The sequence below is a fragment of the Gadus chalcogrammus genome, chromosome 21 (assembly GCF_026213295.1).
Source record: "Gadus chalcogrammus isolate NIFS_2021 chromosome 21, NIFS_Gcha_1.0, whole genome shotgun sequence".
NCBI classification, from domain to species: Eukaryota; Metazoa; Chordata; class Actinopteri; order Gadiformes; family Gadidae; genus Gadus; species Gadus chalcogrammus.
The window spans coordinates 14,223,531-14,238,416 of record NC_079432.1 but is presented as its reverse complement, the minus strand read 5'-3'; the positions used below and the strand labels follow the sequence as shown (position 1 = coordinate 14,238,416).

Sequence of the window (14,886 nt, the reverse complement as noted above, 5' to 3'; positions counted from 1 at the left end):
GGCTCCTTGGCTCGTTGGCCAGTTGGTTCCAGAAGTGAGATAGTGCAGACGTAGCGGAAGAGGGACCCAACAAGTGAGCTATTTTTAGATTTATTTTTACAGGAGCTCTGGGGAATTTTGCGAGCACTGACCTCAGAATTTGTCTGTCAGAATAACTGCCATTTTCCTTTTTTTTCCCCAACATTTCATTTATATGTTAGGGGCTCTGTCTGTTGGCCTCTGCCTGTGTCTAGACCCCCTGACACAAATAACCATACATGAAGTGAGGAAAAACCCTGCTATGTTTACGCACAGATCACCAAAAGAACGTCTGGGCACATCAGCACACAGAAACACAGTCACACGCATGTAAACATTGGAGAGTAATGTATTCAAGTCTGTTGATAACCTGTATATAAATAGCTATTGTAGATAGTGTCAAAAACATATCCTCCATTGACAAATGTGTGACAGGGGAATGTGTGTGCGCTTGTTTTTAGGGGAGCGGGAACATTAGTACCCATGTGAACAGGCCTTCTTTGACACAGTTTACACCTCCCCTAAGGAGACAGGTTGTCAGCTAACTCCTGGTATCATGTCCTGCTTTGGCTGCTCCCTGCTGCTGCCGGGTTTCGGCTAAAGAAGGCGACTTGCTGGCATTTCTATAAAATATATTTTTTAAGTAGGATATCTAGACCTAATAAGGTTATCTTATTTTTGAGCTGTTAATGTTCATGCCAGTTACACCATTTTCCACAGGTATCATTGTTGCAAATTTTGCCGTTGTGCCATGGCGTTAATTTTGCCGATTTAAGTATTTTTGAAAGTTGTTACTCATCCAAAACAAATAATGCACGCTTTTGTAGAAATATTATGACAAAACGCTAGAGAAAACCCGTATTTTTAATCGTTCTTTAAATGTGTCCATTGCATCAACTATGTCTGGTTTTAATCGTTATCTTTTGGTGAACTTTTGGTAAGGTGTTGAATCTTGAATGTGTAATGTCTGCATACAGTTTAAGAAAGATAGTTTGCATGGGCGGCAGATCCAAGTAGATGATTACACTCCACCTAGCCTCATCTCCATCAGGCTAGTATTTGTATATCTGCACTTAATCCTCTCCAAGAAGACTCCCTACGTTTAACACTATACTGCATAACATTTCTCAAACCTTGTGCTCATAAGCTCCCTGCTACCACCAAACATCGTTCACATCAATCAAATCAGACACAGCAGCAGTAGGAGGTCTGGAAATGAGGACTCGTAGCACCTGTTCAGGTGACAGACGTGTTTGAGCGGTGAAACTGAAGGTAGGGACACAAAAGACGTTGATGTGGGAGCTTTTTGACGATGTTGAGAGGTTTTCCTGGTAAAGAAGCAACTGAAAGCTAGTGAGGGAGTGATAGTGGTACTGATACCTTAAAGCATGTGACTCTTTTTCACTTAGCAATCGAGTTCAATTCAAGTGGTGTCTCTTTTAGTCCGTGGAGACATGCAGAAAATCAACATTTGGACAAAAGAAAGTCATGGTGGTGGGCATTTAATGAAAAGCAATAAACAAAAGACGAAGAACATTTTGTATAACTTTTGTGCGGCTAAAGACGTAGCACAATGCCGTCATGCGTCATATCACAAATAATGCATTACAATTCCGAGGAAAGTCAATCATTCCTAGGGATCTACACATAGTGGATAGATCGTAGAAAAGAACATGAGCACAGGGGGCTGATGGACAATTATTTGTAAATCCTAAGCTTTGTGCTGGTAGTCGACTTGTGTACAGTTGTCCACTTAGCCATGTGTTAGCCATTATTCTCAGATGACTGCTGTTATCCTTCCCTGTTCGCCTTTCTCATGCCCAGACAGAGGAATCGCTGTACTGTGGAATTCCACCCATTCATTTAAAAGGCTGAAATAGAGGCAACCGTTTGGCCATTATGTACTCTGGAAGATAAATGCTCAACTCTATGTGTATCCTTCACTGATCCCTGATCCTCCATAGCATGGTTGTTTTGTTTCTCATTGTAAGGACATACATATATGTCTTACAAAGGGTACATCACTGTAATAAATACAAGTTGACAATGTATTTGAATAATGTATAAGCATATTTCTTTATTATTTCTGCATACATAATTGTATTTGTTCTTTCAATGCTGTTATTCATTTATTTCTGGACAAAATTCAAACACTCTCTGACTCTGAAGCTCTCGTTTTTGTGTGTGACACTTGTTTTATAGCGATGCAGACAGAATTTGACATATTTTCCCACACACAGCGCTAGTGGGTGCACAGCGATTAACACAAACATACAAGAGAACCTCAGTGTAGTAGACGTATCTCTTTGGTGGGCTGCGTATTCCAACCACACACACAATCACACACACACGCACGCACGCACGCACGCACGCACGCACGCACGCACGCACACGCACACGCACACGCACACACACACACACACACACACACACACACACACACACACACACACACACACACACACACAGGTTGTGTACTGGCTGAATATATCCAGTGTGCGTTCCCAAGCTAAATGAAAGTACTTGCATCTGGTTCTTTACCCGCCAAAACACAAGCACGTTATGTAATATTTACACACTCTGTGATCGGTTATGTAACAGCCTTCTCAGATCCGGATCTAGCAAGCCATCTTGAAAATAAACGTCTCCAATCAAGATTATATGCTTGAGCAAAGTGTACGTTCCGACACTGCTCAGACCCCGAAAAGTGATAACCTTTATTCAAACCACACTAATTAATAGAGGTTTGAAACAATGAAATAATTTGCATGGGAAACACACTGTATGCATGATTAGTGGAGGAGTTGCGGAGTGGACACACCTGATCTCTGAAAACTCCATGTCATGATTCACTCAAATACTGCATTCTGAACAAATAGGCCTTATCGTTCTACTGGAGGAACCTCAGCCCATCCGCTGTTTACCTTATAAATGATGGCACATGCCAATTGTCCAGCATCAGGATTCATGGGTAATTTGCAGCACAGCTTGGTTGTGATTTGCAGCGTGTCTGCAGATGTTGGGGAAATAGCAGACTAAGAGATTGCAGGCCGAGTTGAATGGGTATTTTTACGTTTCTCTTTATATTTTAAAGATGGCACCCCCGCCTCTTTATAACAAGTTGCATGTGGTCGTTTGCAAGGTTACACCTATCTCAGATCCGGCAGACTTTCTATGGAGTGGATGCCTTTCTGCTATCATAATGCATGCTGTATTATGTGACTATTTCAAGACAACCTCATAGTCTATATTCTATATTTAAAACGTATAGTATATTGTCATGACATAACTGTGTGTCTGGGGAGGTATGACAACAATTTGGGAAGTCGAAATGGAAAAAAAGTATTTTATATTAGACCATTACCTCCAAACACTGCCCCCGGTGGCAGCAGATTACAATGACTATTCTACAACACATCTTTTGCAGAAAAAAGCCATTACCAACTTTATTTGTAACCCCTGTATGGCACAGATTTGTTTATTTGTCCTACTTGTGATTTTATATAACAATGAAGAGCAGTTATTATGTTAAGCGATGGACACAGGTTTTATGTTTGCTTTTGTATTCGACTCTTCATGGGGAGTGCTGTGAAATGGTTATTTAGATATCGCAAATTACCTCTGTTGTGATGCAGCTCTTTTTGGTTTCCTTAATCCACTGGTCATCATCAGTCATGGATTTATTGAAAAAATACAAAGGCAAGATTCTGGGATCTGTGGCGAATGTCTTCCCATCTGCAAACTTAAGATTCAGAAGGTTAGCTTAAGTTGTAGACAGGAAAACATTCATGAGTGATGACTCTACAATAACAGGAAGGAACCATGGTGGCTTTGGTATGAATTCCTTCGTCCGATGGCCGTAGTATCCAACAAGAACACAAGCCTCGCCCTTCCTCGAAGGAACAGAACGCTTACCGAAAGAGAGAGACACACAGGATGAGAGAGACACACCGGGAGAGAAAGAGAGACCAGGAGAAACACAGAGACCAAGAGAGACAGACTGTGAGAGAGACCAAGATACAAAGAGACCAGGAGAGACAAAGAAGCCGGGAAACACATAGAGACCAGCAGAAAGAGAGAGACCAGCAGACACAGAGAGCCACCAGGAGAAGCAGAGAGACCAGGAGAGAGAGAGTGACCAGGAGAGACATAGTGACCAGAGTCAGAGAGAGATCAGGAGAGAAAGAGAGACCGGCCAGGAGAAACAGAGAAAGACCAGGGGAGAAAGAGAGACCAGGAGAGAGAGTGACCAGGAGAGACATAGTGACCAGAGACACAGAGAGAGATCAGGAGAGAGAGAGAGACCGGCCAGGAGAAACAGAGAAAGACCAGGAGAGAGAGGGAGACCTAAGGCGCTTTTCCACCGGAGGGTGCGGTTCTGTCCGGTTCGCCTCAGTCCGGTAGGGAGGGGGTAATATAGCCCAGCGTTTCCACCTCCGACAGTACCCTTATGGTAGGCCGGATGTCGATCACCGCGGCAGCTACCTAAACATCGTTACATCATAGCAGCGCGACACAGCGTAGCCTGCTCAATAAAAACAATGAAAAAGAGGAACTTGACACATTAAACCAAGAGCTACCATGGAAGTCATCCAGCAACAGTTTCGGAACGTCTACACCTCCTTGTTCGCCCCAACTAAAGTTTTGCGCGACATGTCCATTGTCCAGAATAATACCTTGCGGGTACTGTGTGTTTGTTTTTATCCCCATGTCGCCCGGAAGTGACGATTTTGTCGATCAATCAACAGAGGGCGTGTGTAGCTCGAACTTGCCGGCAACCTTTCAGGCGTCTCAGTACCCCAACGGAGGAGTACTGGCGAGTGCGAAACGAGTACGGGTCAGTACGGGTCATGCTCACTTTTTGCAAACCGAACCGAACCACACCCTCCGGTGGAAATGTGCAACAAGAAAGAGAGAGAACATGACAGGGAGACCATGAAAGTGTGAGAGAGACCAGGAGAGAGAGAGAGGGAGAGAGAGAGAGAGAGAGAGAGAGAGAGAGAGAGAGAGAGAGAGAGAGAGAGAGAGAGAGAGAGAGAGAGAGAGAGAGAGGGAGAGGGAGAGAGAGAGAGAGAGAGAGAGAGAGAGAGAGAGAGAGAGAGAGAGAGAGAGAGACCAGGAGACACTGAGCGAGGGCGTGAGGACAAGCACTCGCACACACACACACACACACACACACACACACACACACACACACAGACACAGACACAGACACAGACAGAGACACACACACACACGTGTGTGTGTGTGTGTGTGTGTGTGTGTGTGTGTGTGTGTGTGTGTGTGTGTGTGGACGTCTGGGTCTGTGTCTGGGTCTGTGTCTGGGTCTGTGTCTGTGTGTCTGTGTGAATAATAACAGCTGAGGACAGATAGCTGACTAGGCAGAATTATATCTGGAGAACCAAGTCACCTGCAGTCCATGAAGCTTTTTATCCATCCATCCTTCCTCTTTACTACCTTTTTCAGTTGATACAAATGTTTGCTTTTAAGCTCTTGTGATAGCTCCAGACTGGGTTGAGTCGAGGGCAGGACATCAGCCGATTGAGAAAAATGTCACAGTAAACTGTTACGCAGGTGAGGACAAACAATCCTTTGAGTGCGGTGGTGGTGGACCATGTCGGCAGTATGCCTGGAGGTGATCAGTCTTTGGTTCAAATTGTGTCCCTGCTTGGTGAGCTGGCAGACAGGCCATGACCCCGGCCCACCGGGGTCATGGCCTGTCTGCCAGCTCACCAAGCATGACTCTCTCGTCTCCCCCTTGACCTCCAGCCCGGACCTGAAGCTCCCAGTCTGGTCTCCTCCTCCTCCATGTTGGTCTTGGAAGTGATGGGTCAACCACAAACGCAGAGATTAAATATCTCAGGAAGCTGAGCTTTACTTTGGGAGACAAGCAGCCGGCGACGAATGAACTTATTAGGTATTTGGCTAACGAGACAGAGGGAAAACACACCTGCCTCGTTCTGAGTTGTGCAGACGATGCTGATTTTGCTTTGGACAGCGGCAAATCTGGTAAAAATCGGGCTATAAATCTTCTAGTGTATTCTCTGGTTTAAACGACATACACACGTGTCATGTCTTTACGGTGTATCTTCCCATGTATATAAGGTGACATTATTGTAATGTGTGGTGCACAACCTTAGCCCTCTGCGCAAAGCATTATTAACAAGGAATAAAAAAGTATTTTGTCTCATCTCTCATCCAAGACATTCAAATATGATTTTTGACTTGCTATAAATCTTCTAGGGTGTTCCCTGGTTTAAACAACATACACATGCGTCGTGTCCTTACTGTGCATCATCCCGTGTGCATAATTTTTTCAAGAACATGATGTCCTTTTCCATATTAGGCTCATTCAATACTCAACCTTTATGCGCAAAACATTTCTCACCAAAAACTTTGGATTCAGGAGAGCAGACCAAATGTATAAAAGCATACGAACTTTAAGAGCAGACAAGAATCGAGGAGAGGTCTTTCATTTCCTAACCAATATGGGTCGGACCCGGTATGAACCCGTTTGAACTCGTTCTGTTCTTTGAAAGGGAGCAGTCCAGTGGTTTTAGATAGAGCGCTCCTCCTCTGCCTGTAACACTGACGGCATGTGGCTGAAATCACATCATTTCCTGCTACTGCTTCTGTTTTCAGTGGAACGACACCACCGGTCTGGCTTTGATATGGCTCCATATCACGGCTGATCGTCTTGGGATATCTCAAGCACGTAGCTTACAATGCTGATAAAGTGAAAAGGAATGACAAATACACTTTTCAATATCAGCAAGGGGAATTACTGGGAATCATACCAGGGTACAGGACTGTACCATCTGCTGCCCGCCAGCCAGCCAGCCAGCCAGACAGACAGACAGACTGACAGACAGACTGACAGACAGCCCAACAGGGGAGGGGAAATACCCTTCCTGTGAGTCAAGATAATCGTTCCTGAAGGAGCATATTTGGTCTTTCTCACACATCTTGGTAAAAACCCTGGTTTTGTCGATGTAATAATAAACATACTTTTGCATGAGATTTAATTTGGACATCTAAGTCACATCATCCATTCTAATTATTACATGCAAATTATAATTATTTTTGGCTGTGTACGCACACACATGCACACAACACATGCACACACATGAACACATGCACACAGACAAACACACACACACACACACACACGCACACACACACACACACACACACACACACACACACACACACACACACACACACACACACACACACACACACACACACACACACACACACACACACACACACACACACACACACACACACTAACACTCCTGCCGCTGTCCTTCTCAGTGGGCCTTTATGATTGCTGTTCATTGCACAAAACCCGCCTTTGTCAGTACTTTCTAGATTTAAACATTCTGAATCAACGCAAAAATCAAGAAAACAGCCCTTGAGGCTATTGAAGTGTGGATGTTATACCAGCGGATGCGACTCCACAGCTCCGGGGGGGAGATGGGGGGAGACCCCAAAACTCGAACCACCCATGGGGCGCCGTAACGACTCCCCTCCTACGTCACGTCCCCTGGCTCTTCCAGATCAGCAGGAGGATCAATGGAGAAGGCCAATCTACACTAAACAAAAGTGGAGAAACCGCACACGTCGCTCATGTCGAAGATTAGATACTTAGATACAAAGATTAGCCCGAGGGGATACACACGTAAATAGATTGCTTTGAGGGAGCGATAGACGTCTGCACTGTCTAACCCACTGATGCTCACGCTGGATAGTGAAACATCAACCTCGAGCAGATAGTAGAGAAGGGGCTTGAAGTCACAGAAAATGGAGAGGAACTGGAAGTGTGCAGCATGTACCTGTGTGTGTATCTGTGTGCATATCGGTGCATGTGTAAGTGTCTGAGTGTATGTTTGGGAGGGGGGGGGGGGGGTGGGGTTATGCAGTACACCTGTGTGAATACTGAGGTATAAAGGTCTAAAGATGGATCCCTACAGCAGCAGGTGTCCTTCAGTTAGGGGATGGTCAGGTGAGCTCAAGGTTACGTTGGTTTGGTAACCCAGACCGGTATGGACTGGTATGGACAGGTACGCTCAGAGCCTTCCCAGTAGGCCTACTGCCACTCGAGCCCCGGTTCAGTCCACACAGTTGTCTCCCAGCCGGCGTGGTTACCCAGTCACCTCGATACAAAGGGCTGGAACCCTGCCAGGCATAATGAAAAAACAACAACAAGAGTATCAACCCGTTTGTCTGTACGCTTTGCAACGATGATGGACAGCGTGTGTGTTTTTTTGTATGCTGTGTCTGCTGAGGTGGTTTCATCCCGTCTCACGGGGAGGGAAACCACTGAGCGACCACAACAGAAAACAGAGAAGCACTCAAATTCTCTCTCTCTCTCTCTCTCTCTCTCTCTCTCTCTCTCTCTCTCTCTGTCTCTTTCTCTCTCTCTCTCTCTCTCTCTCTCTCTCTCTCTCTCTCTCTCTCTCTCTCTCTTTCTCTCTCTCTCTCTCTCTCTCTGTCCCTGTCTGCTGGGCTCTCTCTGTGAATCCCGACCACCCTTCCTGTCGCAGCAGGAATCTGGATGGCTGGGGCCCGTTGCCGTCCTGTTGCCATCCAGACATCCAGATTTTAGGATTAGGGCCAAGCACTGCCGGCTGTCAGGAAATCCCGGGCATCAGGTTTGGGTTATCGTATATTGAAATGCCTTGCCAACCGGAGGGCATCTACAGCATGTGGGAGAGGGAAGAAACGGCGAGATGACTTGATGTGCGTCTATTAATTGACAGCGTAGAAAAAGGTGCCCTTCGTTATTTCAAACCAGTGACGAAGGCACGCACGCACACACTCAGTTTCCTCCTTCCAATTTTTACCTGTAATTATTTCCTCTCCTTGACCCACCCCTCACATCAAGTTCACCTTATATTCCAACATGTTTGAAGAACAGATTAAATTCAACCGAATCGTGCTAAACAGATTAAAACAAAATGTTAAACTTAATCAGATTGCAGACAATCAGAAGGAGTTTAGACTGGATCAAAGTATCAAATACAATGAGCAGCATTGCTCACCCATATCAGTGTGTATTTGAGAAGATAAAGAACATGGATGGAGAACTGGATGGATGGTTACATTCCATACGATTACTGGAGGTCAGTCATCGATTACATACTGGCCTTCTAAATTCAATGACCGTCCTCCCGTTTCAAATTCCCATTTTTAAACCTGGGTTGAAGAAGATTGAAATGACGATGCGGTTGTCCAGGTGGGGTTGTGGAGGGGTAAGAAGCAGCTATACACCTGTATCGTCATTCAATGAATCTACCTGCTGCATGAAGCCATTCCTTTGAGTTCAGCTAAAGTAGCTTCATGTTCCCCCCCTCATCTCCCTCAATGGATTATATGAGTCCAAGCAATCCCCTCTGGTATACACACACACACACACACACACACACACACACACACACACACACACACACACACACACACACACACACACACACACACACACACACACACACACACACACACACACACACACACACACACACACACACACACACACACACACACACACACACACACACACACACACACACACACACACGTGTGTCTCTCTCTCTTCATCTGGCTGTTAATCCTTTTGGTTCTCACATTGTCAACTATTAACATCAGTGTCTAATATGACTTCTTTTGAAACATCAGCCCGAAAAGTGTTTTGGTAGCAAGTGCAGACAGGAGAGGAAGCCTTCTCTCACCTCTCTGATAGACGAAAAAGACTAAGCAATGGACCTCCAATGAATGGCAGCAGTGGCCATGTCGCACTGTGGGATATTTTCCTTGTGGCCCCGAGTTTCCCATGGATTCCTCTCAGCATCCTCTTCCTCCTCCCGGGCTAATCATGGCATCACTCAGGCCGTCCATGATTACAGTGGCTGGCAGCTCCACACAGAGGTAACCCAGTAGTCACCCATAATCCCCAATCCCTGTTGCCTTTTTCGTTTCTTTTCTTTTCCTAGACCTTGACCTTTTGACAACTCTCTCTATTTCTCTCTCTCATTCTCTCATTCTCTCCCTCTCTCTCTCTTTCTCTTTTTCTCTCTCTCATTCCCTCCCTCTCTCTCTCTCTCTCTCTCTCTCTCTCTCTCTCTCTCTCTCTCTCTCTCTCTCTCTCTCTCTCTCTCTCTCTCTCTCTGGCACTCTTTATCTTTAGTTCTTCTTCTGCTCTCCTCCATTGTCGTCTCCCTGCTTCTTAAACACTTGGCCGTTCCATTAGGTGCTTTACCGACGCAGAGAGGCGTGAAAGGAGGGATTTCAAAGGAAAGCGATGGCACCACTGGGAGCACTACGTTTGTTTAATCTCAGATTTGGAGGGGTATTCAATTCAATCAACGACTGGATTATATTCAAGTTGAAATCAAAGGAAAGCTTTGGGGGTAGGGTCGGTTTGTTACGCAAGATGTTCAATGACATCAAAAGCCTGTCGCAAAACATGGTGTGAAGGGAATGCGCAAACGTTGAAAATGTGTGTGGGAACTTTTGTTATAATTTTTCAATGGGACAATTGTTGAGCTACTGGCTCCAGAAAAAGACCAAGAAGATTATGATAGTCTGCTGATACTAATGTCTATCTTGTTATCAGTGTTATGAGTAATAATAAAGCAATGAGTAAAAAATATATTAATATTTATGAATCGTAATCCTATAATAATCCAGAACCGTTGAAGGTGAAAGTGTTGAACTACCTCATGGGTGAAAACAGGAGGACACTTCATGCAATGGTAATGAACGGATGGGCTGTCGAGGAGCACATGGATCAAAAGACAATCAGAGAAACGTTCGACAAATGCTGTGACCCCTTTGAGGGACTTCGCAACGCTATGTATTTTTCATGAGGAGGGGTGACATTTTGAAGGGATATTGTCATGGAACTGGAAGTGCTGTCCAGAATTTGGAAAAACCATTTGGCAATATCCATTTGGTCTGGTATGACAGTTAAAATAAGATACACTGCCAATACAACAGTCTTAATTGTCCATGAAGAACAAATATTTTCCCATCGCCAACGTTTTTTTTTTTTTTTTGCACAAAAACAGATTAATTGGCAGCATGTGTTTTTTTTGTTTCTGTGTGTGTGTAGTGTGCGTTTTGACTGGACTTATATTGGTTCATCATAGGTCAGGTTATCTGTGTAGCAAATATTACAAAAGATGTCCGTTACGCTTCTTTGTGTCTATTTGCCTCTATGAAGCATGGGTTTAAGGTTGAAATGCTTGCTCAAATCCTCGGTGATGAACGCCTTGTACAGATGCCCTGGGAGATGTAACTCTGAGTGAGTGAGTCTTTCTCTGTCTACTGTAATCCTGTTAAGGTTCTTGTGCTGTAGATGTAGGAGAATGTCCAACGCCAAACAACACAAACTCAAAGGCATGTTAGTGTAGTTTACATGACAATAAGGCAGCTTTTCATCTGTACTCGTATTTAAGGGTTAGGGTCGTATTTAAGTGTGTGGTGAAGGAGGTCAACTGTGCATACACTGTATGTATGAGATTCATCAAAGCTATATTGTCGTACATATTTGGCAACTTTTGGATTGCAAAATAGCACGTAGCATGACCAAACTGTGACAAATGGATTGGGTTTAATGGTGTGTAAATGATTCACGGTGGCTTGGCGGTCCCTTCAGGACAGCTCCTCAGAGGGGGGGCAGCAACAGCACAGGGACTGCAGCAGCTTGACAAGGAACCTCCTCAGCCTCCTGATCCAGCTTTTCACTGCGACCGAAAATGTTGAGGGAAAAATAATAGAATAGAAGGAATAGACTCTCAGGACAAATAGAAAACCATAAGGACGCGGACCCAGGAGACTTCTGACAAACCTGGCTGAATTTCTGCTACTGCCATCGAACGCTCAGAAATATTCAAGGTAACCTCGGTTACCGTCACAGAGGACGATCTGCAAACGTTTAAATGCATGCACGCAAACACACACACACACACACACACACACACACACACACACACACACACACACACACACACACACACACACACACACCGACACACACACGCGCACACGCACGCACACACGCACACGCACACACCCACACCCACACCCACACACACACACACACACACACACACACACACACACACACACACACACACACACACACACACACACACACACACACACACACACACACACACACACACACACGCACACACTTTTAATGATAGCCTAGTGTTCCCAAAGTGATTTATTTTATGTTTATATGTAGATGAAGAAAAATAGGTATTTATTTGGATAGCCTACCTGTTTGTATCAGCATCAAACCTTTGCCTCTTCTGGAGCAGGCTGATCTGAGTGGAGTTCCTGCTGGAAACAAAAGCTTGTTAAACTGTTGTTCACAATATTTGATAAGGTTTAGCAGATGGAGGATGACGATACGACAACAACAATGCAAACATATGGGTCCCTGTTCACAGTAACTTCTTGCAGTGTTTGGAACTCTATTTTTAGTCACAGTGCTACTAGTTTGCAAACAAATGTATTCTTATAGTTAATACATTCCTTTTTATTAAGTGTTGCTATATATAATGACCTGCTCCCATTTTTTAACTAAAATAATTTTATGTAAATGTTTCAGGGTTAAAGTAAAGCCTACACATTGTTTGATTTAAAAAGCCAACAGGGTAATCACATCTTTAAATCCATAATTAAACTGCCGATAACATCTGTCATTCATCAGCCTATTCTTAGACATATGTTAGGCTAGCGATGAAGCAAACCAATTATTAGCGAGAAGAGGGATAAGGAACCAAGAGGGACCAACGTGTGCATAGTTGCACTTGCACAAAGGACTAACTCTGTGCATCAAAACAGCATTCCTCGATGAACAGCGACTGGTTTGCATCCCTGAACAACATCAACCAAACCCACCTGTTTCCAGCACTGTCGGTCCCCCCTCTTTTCCTTTTGATGCTACTGAGAGGCTGTTTGGACACCAGGGACTCGAGCAGCGCCACCTTGGTGCCAACGCTGGTGTTTCTGCAGCTGGACTGGTCCCTGGAAGAGGATCACTCAGTTGTAAGTCAGACATCCACCTGCAAAAGTATTAACTAAAGTTTTTTTTTGTTTTTTTCAATCACAGCTTCAATAACACATTCTTATGCACGAGCCAAGGACTACGACTTCAAAATCGCCTCGGAATTCTTGTGACGATTCCCACATCCGAAGACGATATGCGTCGACCCATCAATCTTTCTCCTTACCCTTCTCTGTGACATCATTCATCATTATGTAGTGAGGACTAGGGTGGAAGAGCACGTTGGCTAACAGACACTTACTGGCTAGCGAGGAGGTGGCCAGCGTTGTCGTCGTGGCGTCCAACAACAGCAACAGCAGGGGAGGTGGAGAAGGGGTGGTCCAGAACGGCCTGCGGGCTGCTGCGCCAGTCGGCCTCAAGCTGCAGCATCCCCTTCACCAGGTCCACAAAGCGGTGAGTGTCCTCCTCCGCCCCCTTCATGAGGCCAAGAGATGAAGTAGAGGAACAGGAGTGCATTGGACTGATGTCATTGCGAAGCCTGATGAACCAGCACCAAAGAGACCCGCATTGTGAAGCTGTTGGTTGCATTCAAGTTTCCAGGATCTTCCTAGTGTAGACTGACCTCTGCAAGATCATCTAGTGAGTTGAGACAGTAGCATCTGTTCTCAGTGGTCTTGATGCCTGTCTCGTGGTAGTACGTCTCTGGGGACTGTTATGAAGAAACTCTATTTTAGCTGACCGCTCTTTACTAAATAGAGTAAGCTACGAAAACTTCTCCATCGAGTGCCCATCTTGGTTCTTAAACAGTTGGCTAGATTGCGGAGGAACCAAATGTGGAATTTAACTTTAGTTCCCCATCCTAGCTTGTGTTTAGAACCAAGATGGCGGCTCTGTGATTAAGGTCCATACAGACAGGTGGAAAGGGACAGTTCTACCTTGAGTTTGTAACTGCTCGTGAAAAACTGCTCAGTTTTAATCCCAGAAACCATCATATTGTATGGAAATGGACCCTGGGTATCCATGATGTACTGAACCTAAAACACACAAAACACACATTCAACCACAAATAGTATATAACATAATATTTCTTTCACAAAAGAAAAACACCCCTCTTCATATTTGCCCTCATGTCCAAGTTTGAAAAATACATGCAAGAAGCCAGTGCAACATATTAGTGTTAAACCAACCATCTGGTAGTCTGAGTCCCCCGGGTAGATGGGGTATCCAGTGAACAGGTCCAAGGCCACGCACCCCAGAGCCCAGACGTCGATGGCTCCTGTGTAAGGCAGGCCTAGGAGGAGCTCTGGAGCCCTTGGAAAGGGAGACATAGGGCGCATTCACACCTGCCTTGTTTGGTTCGAACCCAACCAAAAAAATCGCTGGAGCTTTTGGACTGGTGTGAATACAAATCATCGAACTTTGGTGCGGACCAAACAGTCGGAGAGATTGTCTCGGTTCACTTCCAGACGAAACCCTGGTGCGGTTCGCTTGAGATGTGAAAGCGACCGCACCTCGGTCCGATCCAGTTCTAAAAATCATACGCCTCTTAGGACATAACAGGCTCCCGCTCAGCCGCGCTTATTATGGGAATTATTGTTTGATTAGCGATAACTCCGAGATTAGCAGCACGTTGTCGGACCGTCGGGTGAAAATGAGTCGTGGCTCAACATGGAGCAAAGAGGAGACGGAACGTCTATTGGATATTTGAGTCCGATATCCAATAGACATTCCGTCTCCTCTTTGCTCCATGTTGACCCACAACTCAATTTCGCCTGATGGACCGACAAAAGCACATAAAAAGTATGCTGATGCATTTAACACATTTCGAGTCAGGATGAGGGGGA

The 14,886-nt window shown here is 45.0% G+C and overlaps 1 protein-coding gene across 1 annotated transcript in view; it reads right to left on the bottom strand.

Annotated features, from left to right (window-relative positions):
- The window catches only part of LOC130374969 (homeodomain-interacting protein kinase 2-like), a 41,498-nt gene extending 26,974 nt beyond the window's left edge, over positions 1 to 14,524 (bottom strand). Inside the window, exons 1-5 of the mRNA XM_056581951.1 lie at positions 14,230 to 14,524; positions 13,978 to 14,076; positions 13,665 to 13,751; positions 13,344 to 13,516; positions 12,937 to 13,062 (exon numbers count right to left, since the gene is read on the bottom strand). Of these exons, the coding sequence (XP_056437926.1) occupies positions 12,937 to 13,062; positions 13,344 to 13,516; positions 13,665 to 13,751; positions 13,978 to 14,076; positions 14,230 to 14,379 (635 nt within the window). The 5' untranslated portion in view covers positions 14,380 to 14,524. The remainder of the gene's footprint in view (positions 1 to 12,936; positions 13,063 to 13,343; positions 13,517 to 13,664; positions 13,752 to 13,977; positions 14,077 to 14,229) is intronic.
- Between the last annotated feature and the right edge of the window lie 362 nt (positions 14,525 to 14,886).